Source organism: Lepisma saccharinum, chromosome 8, assembly GCF_977018435.1.
Source record: "Lepisma saccharinum chromosome 8, izLepSacc3.1, whole genome shotgun sequence".
NCBI classification, from domain to species: Eukaryota; Metazoa; Arthropoda; class Insecta; order Zygentoma; family Lepismatidae; genus Lepisma; species Lepisma saccharinum.
The window spans coordinates 81,076,345-81,095,335 of NC_139236.1; the positions used below are offsets into that span (position 1 = coordinate 81,076,345).

The 18,991-nt window shown below is 37.1% G+C and overlaps 1 protein-coding gene across 2 annotated transcripts in view; it reads right to left on the bottom strand.

Moving 5' to 3' along the window:
* Positions 1-18,991, bottom strand: part of LOC145991584 (uncharacterized) — a 52,104-nt gene that overhangs the window by 15,467 nt on the left and 17,646 nt on the right. For both annotated transcript variants that reach the window (XM_083127634.1, XM_083127633.1), the window contains exons 5-17: positions 18,663-18,695; positions 17,445-17,462; positions 16,241-16,264; positions 15,959-15,994; positions 15,216-15,284; positions 12,768-12,803; positions 7,109-7,162; positions 6,728-6,781; positions 5,551-5,595; positions 4,390-4,431; positions 2,455-2,496; positions 1,628-1,657; positions 928-975 (exon numbers count right to left, since the gene is read on the bottom strand). In XM_083127634.1, coding sequence (XP_082983760.1) covers positions 928-975; positions 1,628-1,657; positions 2,455-2,496; positions 4,390-4,431; positions 5,551-5,595; positions 6,728-6,781; positions 7,109-7,162; positions 12,768-12,803; positions 15,216-15,284; positions 15,959-15,994; positions 16,241-16,264; positions 17,445-17,462; positions 18,663-18,695 — 531 coding nt within the window. The remainder of the gene's footprint in view (positions 1-927; positions 976-1,627; positions 1,658-2,454; positions 2,497-4,389; positions 4,432-5,550; positions 5,596-6,727; positions 6,782-7,108; positions 7,163-12,767; positions 12,804-15,215; positions 15,285-15,958; positions 15,995-16,240; positions 16,265-17,444; positions 17,463-18,662; positions 18,696-18,991) is intronic.

Consider the following 18,991-nt stretch of genomic DNA (forward strand, 5'->3'; position numbering starts at 1 on the left):
GCAATATACAGATGTGAAAATGGTGCCAAAATGTTGGAAAACTAACCAAGTTTATTTGTTGCAGGTTTCAGTAATGTGGCTGCAGTGTAGCAGTGTCAGTGCCAAGGAATCCGGAATTAATGCTCTTGACATCGGGTGGCATCTTTCCATACAATGTTTCTTGGACTTGACAGGATTTGGGAATGAAGAAAAATTCCATTTTTTAAATACCAACTTATTGATGGCAGATATTCTAGACGAAATAATTCTGTACATTTGAAAGTTCCTCTGCACTGTTATTGGTGACCGAGTCTCGTGAAACCAGAGGACATGCTGAGCTTTTTCCTGATTTGTGAACATTTCCGGTTTTCTGGGCACTGACACTGCTACACTACAGCCACGTTACTCAAACCTGCAACAAAAAACCTTGGTTAGTTTTCCAACATTTTGGCACCACTTTCACATCTCTACCTTGCATATAGCGGATATGAATAAAGTTTGTAATCAGGAAAGACTTCTGGGACACCCTGTATAATAACAAAGAATTAACGTAATTTGGGTCACAATAATAATAATAATAATAATAATAATAATAATAATAATAATAATAATAATAATAATAATAATAATGTGCCAAAATGTAGGAAAAATGTAAGAACTCCTTCCTTCATCTACATACGTAGTATGTACTTTAAAATATCACACTCTAACTGTTGTAAATAATACATTGTGAATATAAATCCACAAATGAAGAAATACAGATTCATAGAAAATTTTTACACTTTATTACTAGGGGGCGATTCTTTTTTGCCGCGGAGTGTATCTTCATCATTCAAGACACATTTTGTATTTCATGCAGGAAAGTTAAAAATGCCTCATTCATTCCCATATGTAACAATCTTGTTGCGTGTAGAGATAGATTACGCGTACCTTATGACCACCTCTTACCTGTGTAATCATAGATGTCGTAATCGTAGTTACTCTTATTTCCAAATCCTGTGAAAAAAAAATATGTACGTAAGATATAATTTAATTTTTCGACAATATGAACAAACACAATTTTGTGTGGCATCGTATTCAAATATTGTATATCTGAAAAATGTATCGTAATTCTAGTTGCATGGGATCCAGAAGGAAAGGATATAAACATTGTGTACTCGTTCGCAAACGTCTTTCTTCTTCATACTTTGGTTACTGGTTATGGTCTACCATACAATAGTACTCAATAACACTGAAAGGGTTGTTCTGCACGGTCTTAAATGATCTAGTGAGTTAAGTTTTTGAGTGAACACAATTGCAATATTTTCGACAGTAGCCGAAATCATTATCCATCACCCAGGTCCAATGCAATCTTATGAAAGAAATATTTATGACTAAACTTATAAGGCAAATGGAAAACATTACAAAAACTACCTGCAAGTATTTTTTTCGATATTTTTCGTGCTTTTCTTTCTCTCTCTCCCACGGTGTCATTTTTAGGGAGATGAGGGTGGATTTGCCCTTCTAGATAATGAACCCTCACACTTTTGTAACAAAACTTTTAACTCTCTGTGGCATTGTTTACTATCTTTCGAATTAAGCTATGCTCTCGTTGCTGGGTACATAAAACACATGCATCTAAATTAGTGTTAAAATTCTTAGTACTTACCCAAGCTCTCCATCAAAGCACCACGACCCTCTGAAAAGCAACATAGGAAAGACTTAAACGGGGAGTGAGTAAGAGATGAAGGAATTTTTCTTCAAGTAAATTAGAAGTAAGCAAACTAAACATTTTTCGCTTATTACTTGAGATACTTCTGACGAAAATAGCTAGCTTAATTTCTGTCCGCCATTTTATCTAATGCCTTACTGCCTTAGAAATATCAATATAAAGACGGCGTCATCTATTAGCTACAATAACACTAACGTGCTGATTTCATCACAAATGTAAGGTAAGGTAAATGTACCCCTCTGCATGCGCACAGATGCAATGAAGGCATGTGTGGGTGATGTGAAGGTAGAGCTCCACATATTTTTGATCTCGTGATGTGATCAGCATCATGCCCGGCCTCCTTTACCCCCATTGATTTGAGGCTGGGTGAGCCCCAGAGCCGCTTTACGCGGGGACAAGGCCGGAAATATTCCTACCTTAGATCATTCACCCCTGGAATCGAACCCGAGTCTCTCGTATTTCTCTTTTTTTAATTTTATATTTTCTTTAAGACTCTGATAAAACGCGGTGTTATCATCATAAATGTTTGCCTTACAATTGAACGAGAAATCCGCCCTTTAAGATAATAGAAACGCTTTAATATTCATAACTTGTAAATATTTTCTTAAAAAGATGTAAACAATGTATCAGAATTCACTTTCCAACTTAAATATAATATTCAAAACAATGTTCTGTAGATTGTGTTTACAATTTTCAACAACACATTCGGACATTGACCGATTATTAACTATCAAATAGCGTAATACAAAATCAATAATACTTGCTTTTCTTGTCAGGCTCCGCATACATGACCAAATCAGTGTCATCTGCGAAAAGTTATTACAAATTAAAAAGAGATCCACAATTTTGTTACTATTGAATGATAGGCCCATACTGCCGCAAACGTTGAATTAAGTTAATTTACTCTGTAATTTCTCTAACATGCTAAAGATCCACAATTTTTAAGTCTCTTTTGTGTTGAGCTTCATTATTCTGTTGACTACCAATTCCTGATTTGATCGTGCAATAAGGCATTGCACAAAACGTGCTGGTAATATGTGAAGTAGTACACATCGAAAATTCGTCAACGCCTTGAAGCTCCGGGAATACCTGATGGAGGCACACTGACTGCACAGTGTTTCAACTCTAAACAGTAGGTTTAGTCGCGATTAGCCTATCCAGTGGCGGCGATTGGGTTCCAACACTGGTGGGGCAAGTACCTAGGTACAGTTTGCTTGCCCTTGGTATCGTCTCATACCCTACGGTATGGGGATCGAATTCTGGGATGCGTCGCTTAATACTACTTGCTTGGCTATTGAAGGCACTACTGGCCCTATACGAAATATACACAAACAACAGAGTGAAAATACTAATACATGGATTTTACACTCTTCAAGACTGATTTGGCATGATAAGGTAAAAGGTAAATATCTGTCTTTGTCGTAGATGAAAGAATCTGCTCCGGACTAAACTCAAACTCCAGTCCCTTTAGGAGCACTAACTTCCTCCTGATAAGTTTTGTACCAAAAGGCCCCTCATTTACTTTCGATTTCCTTTTTACTGTATTTAGTCCACTGACATTTCCTGACTTCAAGTCATTCACCCATCACATTCCAATCTTAATGATGCCTTTTAGCAATTTCCGCGTACCTGTGTTACTTTAATGCTTGCTCAACACTAATATATCTTGCTGCTAGAATGTAATGTTGATGCTTCCTGACTTTCAAAGATTCCTATCTTACTATTAATGAGTGATATATATTTCGTTATAAGGGAGCAAGCAAGTGCTCCCCACGGTCTCCCTAACCGCCGCCATTGAGCCTATCTGTGCATAAAGTGGACTTGAAACCCTTCTCAAACAAACAAAGCACCGCTCTGTACCTCAAGGCCAATAAGAGGTAGAGGAGTGAGGGAGCGGCTTGCTATGAAATGCAAAAATACTGCTTCTTCTCACGGAATCACTTCCTGTATCTTCACTGTCACAGACGACGAGAGGTTTCCCACTACACGAACGCGACCGACGAAGCCTCCTCCCTCGCTCACTCCCTCCTTTCCGCCCCTCTTGCAACGCTGCTCGCTCTGTAGTCACCTCGTGCATACAAGAGGCAGAGGCGGCAACTTAAGATAAATTTTGGGGGGCAAGGTTGACGTAAGCAATAATTTATGTGTGTAAATATACATAACATATAGGCATCTACGTGAATTGGGGGGGGGCAGAAAGTGCCTTGCCCCCCCAAAGTTGACGCCTATGCGAGAGCGCTCTTTCACAAATACAACGACTTACCAGGGTCGTGTTTAAGCTTGATACATCCCAGATACCTGATGGTATCCATTCATTCATTCAATTATTTCAATGTGATTTAAGTAGTGGCATTGGATGTATGATGTTGAACATTTACTTTGTTTATTCCCGACTGAAAGTGAACTGTTTTTTAACACCACTTTTTGCTCGGATAGACCTATCTGGACTGGTCCTACAGTTTTGACGTGATACCTGAACAGCAGTATGCTATCGGGAAGACCCCATTCCTTCTCGTATCGATAATTCAAATACGTCACTTTTCGACACAAACACATAAATAATTTTGATGAAATGTAAAAACAAATTGTTTTGTACTGCAAAAACAAATTAAACATGTTCCCCGGTCTGCAAAAGTTACTTTCTAATTTTTAAAAATTCTTAAAAACTCAATATTCCTAAAAGATGCTTCAGTCCTTACCACCCTTCAAGAAATCCTTTTTGAATGCATTCTGCTTGTTTACTGTAAGGATAAAAGAAACGGTGAAACTTACAAAATAAGCAGTGCGAATTCAAAAAATTATATATGAGTACCATGTGCGTGTTAAATTTATATAATTATTACTTTACTTTGCGTTTAACATTTCACATTCAGTGCTCCCTCTGTACTTACCTTATAAATTCTGTTAGTGTATAGTAAACAAAAGGTATAATCTTGTATGAAAATCTACTCTCACATTTTCAAGGTACACACTCAAAATTTTCACACTTCTCATTAATATTTCCTCAATATCCCTTAAATTAGTATTTTGCAATGGGTGGTGGAAGTTGCCATTGAAAATTTGCTATTAAAATCCACTTTTGCTGTAGAGTTATGCAACACACATAACATCTTGCAGGGAAGCGAGTATTTCAGGATATAGGTGTCCCATTTCTATTGCAGGTGACTGTACATATCCTCAATATTTTGTCTTAATAACACTAATTTTTAAAAAAAATCAATTTTTACAAGTGAAAGATATTTCCATGTAATTATTTTGCGTGCATTGGATTTATTGTTCGATTGACTAAAATTCTAATGTTGGTATAAGAATAAATGTCGAGAGAAAAGCACTGAAAAAGGGAAATTACATAAAGAAAAGGTGGTGGTTTCAGTGCTTCCGTACTTTTCTCCAACTTAGGAATACAGTGGCGGCGATTGGGTTCCAAATTTGAGGGTCGGCATGGTGCTAAAACTGTGGAGGAGGATAGTACTTTCCCTTTGGCTATAAGCTTTAGCACAGTGTGGGGGCAAAAAAGTGGGGGGCAACTACCCCCAGCCCCCCAAATCGCCGCCACTGTTTGGCAACATAGACACCGTCATACTCTGCTAAACCCCTTACCGCAACAACACATCTTCATGTATAGGGGAAGCTTGTATGAATGCGATAATTTGTAGTATTTGAGAGTATGAATAATTTACTTAACTCTGAAATGGAAAAAAAATGTCGTGAAATAACTATAAAAAAATGAAACGAACCGGAACAGTCCGTTGCCATTTCCACATATTGACGAACCGGAACGCTGTTCCGGTCCGCTCCGGTCAATTTCGAGCCCTGCTATCCGTATCCTAAATGTATGCAACCAAAGATACACAACTTACTTTGTCTGAGCGAAAGGGCGTTGTCGATACTAAACATCACTGTTTCTGAAAAAAAGTATTTTAAAAAAATGTATAAAATAATTTACCCAAGAATTTTTCATTAAATGCTACACACTCAATAGAATACAAAAATATTATTTTGCTCAACACAGGCATGAGAAATTTTGTCTTAATTTTTTACTTTGTATTTTGGGGATGCAGAGATAGGAAATTATAGTTCATTTTTGTCTGTCCACTTTTGATCACAATAAATAACATTAAAACCTGCAACCTTCTTCTTTGTTTCAAAATTACATAAGTTTCCAACTGTAAAAGTGTTTGCTTCTTTAAATTATGTACAATATTTCCTTTTTGTGTCACGTACAGCAGAAATTTACCAAAAAAGGGGAAGGTGTTATTTATCGGCTGGTAGAGTTGACGAGCTATATCTTTGCGGGTGCCTTGGCTACTCCGCGCAGAGTGTGAGAGAGATACGTTTATGTAGTTGCCACCTAATCGCCCTTTGGGTGGTCGACAGCAAGGACAGAACGAAAGAATGATGACGCGCAGCCGGTAGCTCCTCCCCCTTGCTACTGCGCAGCCGTGCCTGGGCAGGGTTCACCCGCAAAGATACAGCTCGCCAACTCTAGCTGTAGTCCCTTTTTCCCCTCTATGCACTCACCACCCTCTCAGGCGTTGATTTGTCGAGCCTTATCGAGTCCTACTTGCGCACAGAAGGACTTGTTTTTGTTCGCTCGCTCCAGAGGTTCCCTGGACAGTGTGCAGGTACCCATTTATAAAACGTTGGGTGAACCCCAGAGCTACTTTGTTCAGGGACATTCCTGGAAAATAAAGGATTTGAAATCAGGCATCCCAAGAAGCCTAATTTTGGAGGGAATTGTATTTGGGAGGTCACAGGTTCCATTTCAGTGTTCGGCCAACTTTGGGTGTCCATGCAAAAACGGTTTTGAGGTACAACCCCGCCTCGGGGTACACAAGGAGGAAATGGTATTAAAGGCGGCCGAAGTTTGATGCTGAGCACATCATATTATCTTAAACTGTGGTCAAGAATAGGTGGAGCCATAACTCCACGTCAAATATATTACCATGGCACTCCGCAATGCTCTTTGGAGAGAAACTTGTTAGTAGAAATTAACATTAAAAAAAAAAATGAAACTAAATAAATAGAAACACATACCTCCAGTTTTAGGATCGCGTCGTTTAACTGTAATGGTGCGCTTGTCTGCAAATACTATAACATATGCACAATAAATAGCAGGTTAATGGTATTACAGATAAATTTCTGCGGAGATATTTGACCAAAAGAATATGTCGTTTTGTAAATATATTTTTAACAGCAACGATAATGAGACAAATTAATATACTGTTCGAAAGTATTATTATAAAATTAAAACATTTAAAAATCCATCAAAAATTAATTTACTTCAATCACAATAAATAAAACATAGAATTTGACATTTCGGTACACTATTCATATTATTCAAAATTAGACAAAATATAAATGGCGTTATATTTACACACATTATTTAACTAATTACGATAAAAAGATATACATTACATTTTTTGTTAGGTCTTTTGTTCATTATGCGCAGTTGTGGGTACGGATCATCATCTGGAACAGGGAAAATATATTTTGTACATCGTAATAATATTTACTACTATCTTCTACCATACAGTATGCCAAAAAGAGTTGCCATCTGCTTGCTTTTCTGGTAAATGATTGATTGAGTTGGTGTTTTAAGTCCAGTTTATGCACAGGAAGGCTAATCGTGACTAGACCTACAGTTTAAAGTGGGGTCCGAACCACCGTGTGCCTCCACTGGGTATCGAACCCAGGACCCCTTGATTACAAGGCGACGACGCTACAAATGCGCTATCGGGGAGGCCCTTCTGGTTCTGGTAATTGAGATAGGGTGCCCGCGGGATTTTCTCGGGGGGTGGGCGGGGGACATAGTAATATTTCCTATCTTAACTCTTATAATAATAATAATAATAATAATTATTATTATTATTATTATTACTATTATTATTATTAATAATAATAATTTACAAACTCGACCAAATGGGATTGTCACCACGATTTCTGAAATGGTTTTCCAACTTTTTAGTAAATAGAAGTTTCTCTGTTAAGATTGGTGAAACAACTTCTTCTAAAAAAGAAATACTTTGTGGAGTACCTCAAGGGTCGCCACTTGGCCCAATTCTGTTCGCTGCTTTTATTAATGATGTTACATTATGTTTTAAATCTATCACATGTTTACTACATATATGCAGATGATATAAAGATTTTTAAGAGTATTTTAACAAATGATGATGTCGCTCAACTTCAAGCTGATCTCGATAGAATGACATATTGGTGCAAGGTTAATGAAATGGAAATTAACTTGAAAAAGTGTAAAGTTTTAAGATGTACTAAGAAAGTTCATTATATAGTCTCCAACTATTTTTTTATCAAAATAAAATCCATGTGTGCGACAGTCATAAAGACTTAGGAATGTTAATAGACTCCTCTCTCATATTCGATGAGCACATTTCAGAAATATGCAAAAGAGCAAAGATAATGCTTGGTTATATATTTTTCTCATGGAAAGTTTTTAAAAAAGAAGATACCTTAATATTCCTGTATAAAACGATAGTTTCTCCTATTCTTGAATATGCAAATGAATTATGGTTTCTGACTGCAACCAGTCACCTTCAAAAAGTTGAATCAGTTCAAAAATTTTTATCAGGTTATTATGCACAAAGTTTAAAAAAAATTACTATGACCAACATTACTCTGAATGGTTAACACAGTTGAATATGTTTACCGTATAAGAAATAAGAAAAATGAAAAGGATAAATTTTGTAGAGAAGATCTTAACTTTCCAAGTTGACAGTGAATACTTTTTGAATAATATATCTTATAAAATTCCCAGATATTCCCATAGGTATATCTCAATTGTCACATGCCTAAACAAGGCCAGAGGTTTAGTAGCTGATCTTGTTGAAACCTACAACTTGAATTTATGTTGATGTATAAGATTGTAGGATCCACTGTTTTATTTTATAATTATGCAACAATTTTTTAATTTTGTATAACCAATTTTGACATAGTGATTAATATACCTGGTTGTTTAATAGTGATCATCACTTAAATAAATATGACTATTATTATTATTAGGACAACACACAGTTAATTGCACAATATTATATAACAATAAACAATTATTAGTATCAGAGATATAATAGATATCGTTGAAAACTGTAACTTGAAGTGTAAATATGCTAACTTGTCATGTTATGTTATTCTACAGCTTATGTATTTTATTCATGTAACTTTGTACTTTTGTATTTGACTTAGTGCTGTATTAGGTTTCATACTGTGCTCAACACTTGAAATGAACGATTATTATTATTAGTAGTAGTAGTAGTATTACTTTATAAATCATAAAAACTAATTTAATTAATTTGGCGTTCTATACTGGATTCTCCTTGCTTTCTTTCCATTTATCGGTTCGTTGAGGAACAGTTCTTTGTCTTCTTGTACTTTTCCACAATGCACAGATATCAGTCATGTAGGATCAAGTCCTGTAATAGGATCATGTAACTTTTCTTTCCACAATACATGGTAAACTATAATCGGAAATACCTTGAATTTAGGTTTAATATGAAAGGCAGGAAAAATCAGGAAAAATGGTTTATGTTGAACACCAATATTAATATTTTCACAAAAACAGTAAATTGGCCATTTTACAAAACAGTCTTTCAATATGGCCAAGGTATTACATGTGATGTTCTCAGTGAGTACTACAGTCTTTACACACGAAAATGTCCACATTTTCAGCATGTGCACATTCCTCGTGACACCAGTTACCACAGCGAATACAAGAAACCCATATTTCACCTCCATGATCATCGCTGTAAAACCTGTTGCAGTAAGTGCACTGTGAATCGTTATCTCCATCTTCTGATTTTTGCTGGGTAACTTTTTCGATCCCTTTCTGCTTTCTGTTACTCTTTTTCTTTGATTTATCCACTTTCTTATCTTACATCTTCCTTATGTGGTCTGGTGACGTCAGGACTGCTGCTCTTTGGCATCTTGCTGTAGCTCTCTTTCTGGGTATTGAAGGAATAGGCATAGAAGCCTGTCCATTATACAAGACTATCTAACAATACACAGTTCCTTTTGTGTGGCTCATAGATGACAGCACCTGTTGCCTTTACAAAGTGCCTTTGCATACTACAATGAGCACATGTTACCGACACAGGACGCTCCCGTTTGCAACACACATCTAACACTAATGCTACGTAAGAATACAAATCACCAAGGAAAACAATATGGCTGTTCTTTACTCACCTTCAGACACAGTTGTTTCATTAAAGCACGCGTACGGCTGAACAAAGCACGGAGCACAACAATCACTGCCATAGGACGGTCGCCATAACTCTCACTAACAGTTCGGTAGTACCCGAACAGATGTCTCTTCAGTCGTCGAGGCACAGCAGTACGAAATATAATTTCTGGCCGTTTTACAAGACTGGCCGTATTACCGGACTTGACCCTATCAGATATCTCGTATATCAGAGATATAATCTTTTGTCCTTCATGTATATATGATTCATGTTTTACGTGCCGAAACTACGGCAAGAATTCAAAATGACTGTCAAAGTCAGATCCCGACTTCGGGAAATTATTTACCGACTACATGTAAACCCGAACAGACATGAAATTTCAAAGGATCATATTGAAAAGAGGTTAATTCGTAGAATTTGCTCTACTGTAGGTGTGCAATGTTTTTTTTTTAAATTAACACTTTTATTTCAGAAGTGCACAAAAAGATACATTGAAGGGGAAATAATGTGTACAATTCGAGATTTTCACCCCATCTGAAAATTTCAAAAATTTTCCGTCTCGCAGGTTTCCCGAATTGGTTGAGAAATGGAGATTTTTTTTGTTTTTAGTCCCTCAAGTCACGATTGTTAATATTTCCTTCCCAATCCCATCCGACCAAAACTTCTCCGTCCCTAATAGTGAACATGATTCTAATGTCTCTTGTGAAAACGTTTTTCCATTATTTTGTTTGGCGTCCCCGATGGCGCAGTGGTAGCGTCGTCGCCTTGTAATCAAGGGGTCCCTTGTTCGATACTCTGTTTAGGCACATACTGGTTCGGATCCTACTTTATACTGTAGGTCCAGTCCCGATTAACCTTTCTGTGCATAAAGGGAACTTAAATCATCAACTCATTATTTTGTTGGACGTGGCAGTTAATTGCTACAACTGACAGCCTGCTAATAGCAGAAAATAATATTGGGTTGGTGCGAATGAAATGTCCGGCCCAGGTGCGTCATTGCCAAAGGCCAAAAAAATCAAAACTACAATACCTGGTTAATCAAAATAGTCGCCGTCTGCAGCCACACATTTTTGTCATCGCTCAGCCAACAATTGGATTCCATGGCGAAAGAAGTCTGGAGTCTGGGACGCAAAGAACTCCTCAACGGCATGTTGCACCGCCCGATCATCAGCGAAGGTCTACCCTGTCAGGAATGTGATCGAGATGCCGGAAGGGTTGGTAGTCAGTGGGAGGGATGTCGGGAGAATACGCTGGATGAGGAAGGGTTTCATATTGCAACTCATGGACAGCCTACACCGTCCTTTGCGCGACATGTGTGCGAGCATTGTCGTGCAACATGAGGACACCATGTCTGTGGACCATTGCTGGATGCTTGCGACGAAGTTTGCGGTGCATTTCATGGAGTTCAGCACTGTAACGATCTGCATTGATTGTTTCACCTCGCCTGAGATGATGAATCGCACCCACCATCGACCACCATACCAGCAACAACACCTTCCGTGGGTGGAGAGGTGGTTTCGGTAACCACCCTGGACGTTTATCACGATCCAACCATTGTCCTGATCGTTTACGATTGTCATAGCAGATCCATTTTTCATCTGAAGTGACAATCCGATGCAGGAAACCATCCCGGTTATTCCTTACACTCAGAGAACTGCACACCTCCAGACGGCGAGTCTTGTTGACTGGTGTCAAATCATGTGGTACCCATGAGTCCAACTTTTTCACTTTACCGATCGCACGGAGCCACCGAACGACAGTGGTATGGTGTATGCCTAACTCGTCTGCAATGGCGCGAACACTTTTCCGAGGGCCCGCTTCCACGGCGTTCCTGAGGAGCTCATCCGAACATGATGTTGGTCGATGGCCAAGGGGTTCATTTTGCAATGCTGTGTCATCGGAACGAAATTTGACAAACCAGCGGCGAATGGTGCGTTCATTTACCATTCCTGGCCCAAATGCACTGTTAGTGTTTTTGGCGGCTTGCTGAGCAGAATGTCCGAGTTTGAATTCGTAAAGACAAATCACTCGTAATTGTGTGTTCTCCATGGTGCACTTTCAGACGACCCTGTTCAGCAACACACTGCCTCCTGACTGTCTGGGTGCCCCACCCTGTTTCCTGGACGTATACAGAGTTTATGACGTTAGACCCATGACCTCAGTCAATCCCTGTGTTGTTTTGTTGAGGTGAGTTTCCCACCAGACATCAGAGCGGACATTTCATTCGCACCAACCCAATATTATTTGTAATACAATATCTCTACAATTTCACCAAGCGAATTACATGAACATTTTCCAGATATTTCAGGTTGGGCAAGAGCCCCCTTTGGCCCTCTCCCCTCCTTGTAATTGAGTATTGCATTCTATATCCAGTGATTTTCCCAGTGGGGTTGCTGGGGTTATAGATCCCCTCTGGTCTCTAGCCCAGTATTCCTTTAAAATGTCTGTTGCTTGAAACTATTATAAACTCTAGGATTGGCTGCTAGTAATATTACGATATGGTGCAGTCACGCCCATATCCCACCATCAAGAGAAGTAAAAACGGAAAAAGTAACAGATGCTAATTACACGTTCTACTGCTACAATAGCAAAGTTATAATATTTTAATAAAATTATCTTCGTATTTTAAGAAATTTATTTTTTGAAATGAATAGTTTTTTTAGTGTAATAGATACTACAGAATTGGCATGCTATTTTTTTTTCAATTCTTACTATTAAAAACTACACAATGTAAAAACTAGATGGTACTGTTTTCTGTCAATGTCTTAGAGGAGAAGAACTTTACCAACGAGGTACTTGCTACGTAGGGTACGATAAGGAAACTTTAAATATATTACTACTGAAATGTATTTTGTAGCTGAAAGATTTCCAAATGATTTACATACCCCCTGGTGGTTTCTTCTTCTTAACAACGACTTTCACTAGAAACAAGTTCAGAATTATTTCAGTAAATAACATTATTGCACGATATTGCATGATATTATTTGTCATGGTCTAAAATAAAATTATTTTGGACAACTTGGTCATATGTTAACACTACTATGGAATGATTTTTTTCAGTCTGTAAGTAATCATTATGAAAGCATGATGATTTATCAGAGCATACTTTCTAAGAAGGTTCCTTGTCTACCAAAGAAAGGATATTTATAATGAGAAAGTGATTTTTAAGGTTTATTGTGTAATATACATTTTGTTAATATTAAGAGATTCATAGATTTGTAGTAAATTTTGTTTTCACATTGTGATTACAATAAAACTGTATGAGGTGAAAAAAATAATTCTAATAATCCTGTGTTTTTTATATAGCAACCTGGATACTTATTACAGGAAACTAAAATGTTATTGATCATGTCTCACCAAATTATCTAGAACAATTTATTATCCCATTTGTTAATATACAGTGTTGCCATATACTGGAATGAATCACTGGACCACATTTTTTGTGATATTAATGCACAAACTCTAGGCAAAACTGGTGATACATGTAGATAAATGCGTAATATAACACAAACCTTATGGAACCTTAAAAAACCATAGAATTTGAGCTCGATCAAATATTAAATAATAATGTAGATTTGAAGAAGGTATTGATCAGATATTTTGCAAGCGTGATGAGTGGACAAGAAGTGGATGTAGTGTTAATGTAGACCAAATAAATCTAACTAGCAAGGAGTTTGGAAAAATGTGTCTTGAAAAATAAGTAGTGTTGTTCTCCCGATTCTATAGACCATCATTTGGCGTCGCCATTGCCACCTGATATCAGGACGTTAGAATTCGCGGACCTCTGTTGTGGAAACGCAGTGAGCTGGCACGTGCAGTGTCAGCATAGTCCCGATGACCTGTACACATCCCGACGACACTCACCACCTGTTATCGTGTCACTCTAGTAGAGGAAAGTCTACATTCTGGCTCGGAAAATGTCGCATGGCATTCGTATCTCAAAAACCGACTGTCTTTACTCCTCATTTAAGACATTTTCCCTGTCAACAAACTGTTGCTTGCTGTTTGCAGACTATTTATTTAATTGCGACATTTTTATGAGCATTGGTTGTCGATTTGTGAATGAATATTGAATTAATGGATATTGTACTGAGTAGAAATCGACGTGTAATTCATTTATTTATTTCCAGTCATAATATTATATTATACGTACTACAGAGCATTCCCTGACATTCGCTACGAGACTCGGTGGCAAGCGGCCCGGCGTCAGTGCTTGTATTTCCCGGCGAACGAGGTCCACGACAGTCGCTAGAGTCGGCTATTAAAATTTCAGTTTTCATATCGTGTACTAACCTTGTCTACAGAAGGTGTTGACAATGATGTCCCTCTGCTGGAACACATTCCTGGTATCTCCGAAGGAAATTGGCATTTACACGTGCAAGTTCGTCTACTGTAATTCTCCCGATTTCTCGTACAATACTCTCTTTTAACTCACGGATGGTGTGCGGATTGTCTTTGTATGCTTTATTTCCCCATTTTTCTTTCCACTTTTATTCAGAACTGACCCTGTTACTCTAAACATTTTTACGAGGTTTAATATAGTGGTCCTATGTGGAACGGAAACACCAGGAAATTTCGTTGCAAAACGGCGTCGCACTTCTCCACAATTCCTCTTTCCGAAGTAACACTCGACAAGATAAATCCTTTGTTGTAATGTAAGCTTTTGTGGTACCATATTAAGCCACAATCTTCAACACACGGACACTACACAACACAACTTCCGAGGGAGGATTATACTGGCGTCAGTCTGCAACGTCAACAGAAAGGGAAAGGGAGGGAAGGCAGGGAGAGCGAAAAAACAGACTGTAGCGTGCGATTGTCGCGGACCCCTTCATCTGGAAAGACAAGCGCTGATGCCGGGCCGCTTGCCGCCGAGTCTCGTAGCGAATGTCGGGGAATGCTCTGTATAATTCACAATATGATATAAATCTATAATATAATTCACACATAAACGTAGAAAACAACGAACATAGATGGACCATTCACAACAGAGAATCTACAATAAACAAAATGGCAATTCATAACAAAATAGTCCATAAAATCACCCACTCCGCGAATCAAACTCCGGTCCCTCGTATATTTATTATTTTATGTCGCTCCTCTACCACTTTTGGCTTACCGCGAGCATCAGGATGTGTGGTGATGAGGTGGAAAATTGACGAAATGACATTCACAAATGAACACCCATAACCACGCCGGGACTCGAACCCGGAAAAGCTCGTTGTAGCCTACCGATAAGACCACCGTGAGATGCGCGATTTTTCATTTCGCAAGATAAATATAGCTAATACACACGGCCATAAGAATTAATCTGAATTTTCGACGATACTTACAATTAAGCTTCTTCTTTACCACCTCTTCTGCAAGGTTCCTAGCATAACGACGTATTGCGTTTGGGTCCACTGTAAACAAAGAGTAACAATCTTATACAGGGCCTTTCAAAGAGATGTGCATGTAATTTAGAGAATTCTTCAATGGATAGAGTTAAGCTGTCCGTACAAGACAGAGCGTTCAAGATCTAACGAAATCGATAATTGAAAGACATTAAGGAATGTTTTATTTGCTAGTATTGAAAGGTTTGAAATTGGATAAAAGAAAAATTTAACAGATTTCATATTTCATCGAAACATGCCAGTGCGCACGGAAAGAAGAACATATAGATTAGCCTTAACAAATATAATAAATAGCTTTCCCAAGGGAGATGTACTCGTATATTAGAAATGCGTAACAAATTTGATGTATTTAATCGGTGTTATCGTAGATTGATTTATTTGAATCGGATTATTTTACTTAGCTTTTCTTCCACTTTTGGCTAATTCCGAAGATGAGGATGAATAGGTGAGATTGACAACACAAGCACCACAGAGGATTGTACTGGCTGTGAATCCAGCGATTAAATAAATTAAATTAAATTAAAATTAAGTAAATGCTGACAAGCACATGTGTCTCTGTGTGGGCTGAGTATTCTCGTCACCTCATATTATAGACTAGCACTGAATGTTTCCACACATGATCTAAAATTAGGACAGTTCCATCCAGTCTGCAACAGAACAGAAGAAATCTTACGTATACTTACAGTTTGTGTTATGTTTGACAGTCACGTGGTACGTAACTGAAACGAGAGTAAAACAGCATGTTTTAAATATGCAATATTCTTTCTACTATTAAATTTATTTTGTGTGGATTCAATTAAATTAAATATAATTATTCATAGGACACTGTTCAAAATGCAGTGAATTTGAAGAAATCGCCATTAAGAAATTACGTTACTTTAAAATATTAAAAAAACATAGATATAATTGAATTATACAAATTCACTAAACTTCATACCTCGTAAATCAAAAATATTGAAACATACCTGATGCTGGACAAACAAAGTCAGCTGAAAAAACATGAAATGTAATTTTAATTTTATCGTAAGTCCTTATATTTACACGCAGAAAATAAAGGATTGTGTAAAATTTCTAAAATGTGAAAGTATATTATTAATTTTGCTATTTATCATCTTCTTTCTCAATACGCATAAAGCGTAAGTGAATAAATAAAGTGACTCGTTGGGCGTGGTGTGTCATCTTCAGGGCAGAAGTCTACCTCTCGAAAGCTTGGAATCTTTTCGACAACTCACCTGGTCGATAGCCTGAGATAATGTTTTTGTCTTACGTCGCCAGGAAATCGTAAAGATTATATCTCTGCATGATTTGCTTTTCAAAATCAGATATTTATAATTTATATTGCAGGTCAATCCATACCAAATGGTCCAACACTAGTTGCTTGACCTTAAAATTGACTGTTTTTGGCTAAACCACCCCCTCTGTTGTAACTTTGTTATCCATGGAATATCAAACTCAAAACTTTTTTTACAGGCACCCCTGACTAAGTATTCTTTATACTGTAAATGTTACAATTTTATTAGGTCCCCCACCAGAGATATTGGACCTCAAATTTTGAAAAAATAAATTAAAAAGGAACGTTTTCAAAGAGCTGTAACTAAAGGAAAAACCCTGTAACAGAGCTCATACATTTCTGCAACGAGTTTGGATGCATATCTTCCTTCTGAAAAAAAAATTTACGGGATTTCTCTACTAAAAAAAAAATATATACTTAGGTTTCTGTTGAAAAGTGAATATCATTTTTGTACCTAAATTTATTCCTTAAGATGGCAAGAAAGAACACGTAAAATGTAGCTTGGATTGTACTGAGAACAGTGTTTTCTGTACCAGCTTTCTATCATTTTTCTTAGCTGAGTTATCAAATGTATCGCAACTGTCTGCAAGAGCCAAAAGTGCCGGAGGCAATGAAACAAAAATGGCCGCCATTTTTAAACGAAATCATACAAAATTATTTTTTAATTATCAGGCGGACTGTTAAATAACTGTAGAATATTGTATGTATATTGTACCGTAACTCCTAACATATTATATTTTCCAATTCTGAATACAATATATTTGTAATATAAAATGTCAAGTAGCATATACATTTTTGGCCTTTGGTAAATACTATGGGGTAAATGATAGAATTTAGATGGTATTAATTATTGTAGCTATTTTCTGTTATATACTTACGTGGAGGTGGAGCTTGCCCTTAAAGACAGAAGAAAGTATAAATGTTTATGATGTCCTTTGTCATACGGAGTGCATTACAATAACTTTGTGAAAGTGAAGTCAGGTTTTCAACAAAATATCAACAACAGGAAGTGTTTAAATCAGTTCAGAAGAGAGAACGTAAATGCACTTTTATTAATTGTAGCAATGTATCTCTTTTCAGATGAAACATTCTTCGTGAATAGCTTGAGTATGTGGCAGCACTCGTCCAAGATAAATTATGTTCATTTTTACAATTCTATATTCCTTAGTGTTAAGTCTTATTCTCATTGGTCCTAGCCTTCTAGGAAATAGATGGTCAGAAATGTGAAAGTATAAAATGGATTGCAACAGAGGGTTGGCATTTCTTCACGTCATTCTGATGTTATATCCACGATGATTTACTAAAACATTAATATTACCTTACTTGGCAATTAAGGTATGCTATATATGTACAGTAAGATTACTTTCGGTACAACTCGAGATGACCGCGCGAGTTGAGTTGAGTTGGCGAGCCTCACAACACCATACAGCGTGACCAAAGAGAATAAGCGATAGGTGCCGAGGTTGAGATGACGTCATCGGCTCACTTGTCAATTGGTGATTTCGGGAGTTATGATTCGTCCCGAAGCTGCAAATTCAGAAGAGCCACAGATATTGCGGAATTAATCTCACTGCACGCATGTTGATTTAGAGCAACCCTTTAATCAAAATGAACTCTATCCAGTGTTGCCATCTACCAGCAGCATATGTGGACTCAAGTGAAAATCAAAGGTCGAATAATACCTAGTGCAGGGGTTCCCAAACTTTGCCGTTACCGGCGCCCTTAGTGCTTCAAGAATTTTCCGCGGCGCCCTTAGTGTTTCAAGATTTTTTCCGCGGCGCCCAAGTCAGAATGTAGGCCTATCTACATGTGTGGTTAGGTGGCTTTCCTTAAGTTAAAAGATAAACACATATTTCAAATACAGAAACATTTTACACATAAAAAGTACTAAATAAGTACATTCATTGGGATAAATGTAATTTCAGTGATAATGTTAGAACATTTCGCGGCGCCCACTTAGAGAACCACTGACCTAGTGTATATTTTTCAACCAATATAAATTTTTAGTAGCAGATGTATCACAAATTTAACATTTGAGCTATATCTATGAAATTTACGCAAATGCACTTTAAATTCCAATTTCTACGCATACTTACGTTTTACAACGTGGCTAATGTTGTTTGATTCTTCTGGAAATGAAAAGTTTTCACATTTAATTGTAGTCGCGAATTCAGCTGAACTAACAATATTCGAAAGTTTGTTGGAAGTCTTCAAATACAATTAAAATAATAAAAAGAAATTCGAGAAATAAGATAACGACATCTATAGATGTCAGTGCATACTACATAGGAACAAACATCTCGAGAAAATAACTCAATTTCAATTTGTATTTAGAATTTTATTAATTTTCGTTCCATGTCTTTGTGCACTTCATTCATGCAAAGCAGTTTACAAAATTATTTGCAAAAATAGAAATGAAGCCAAA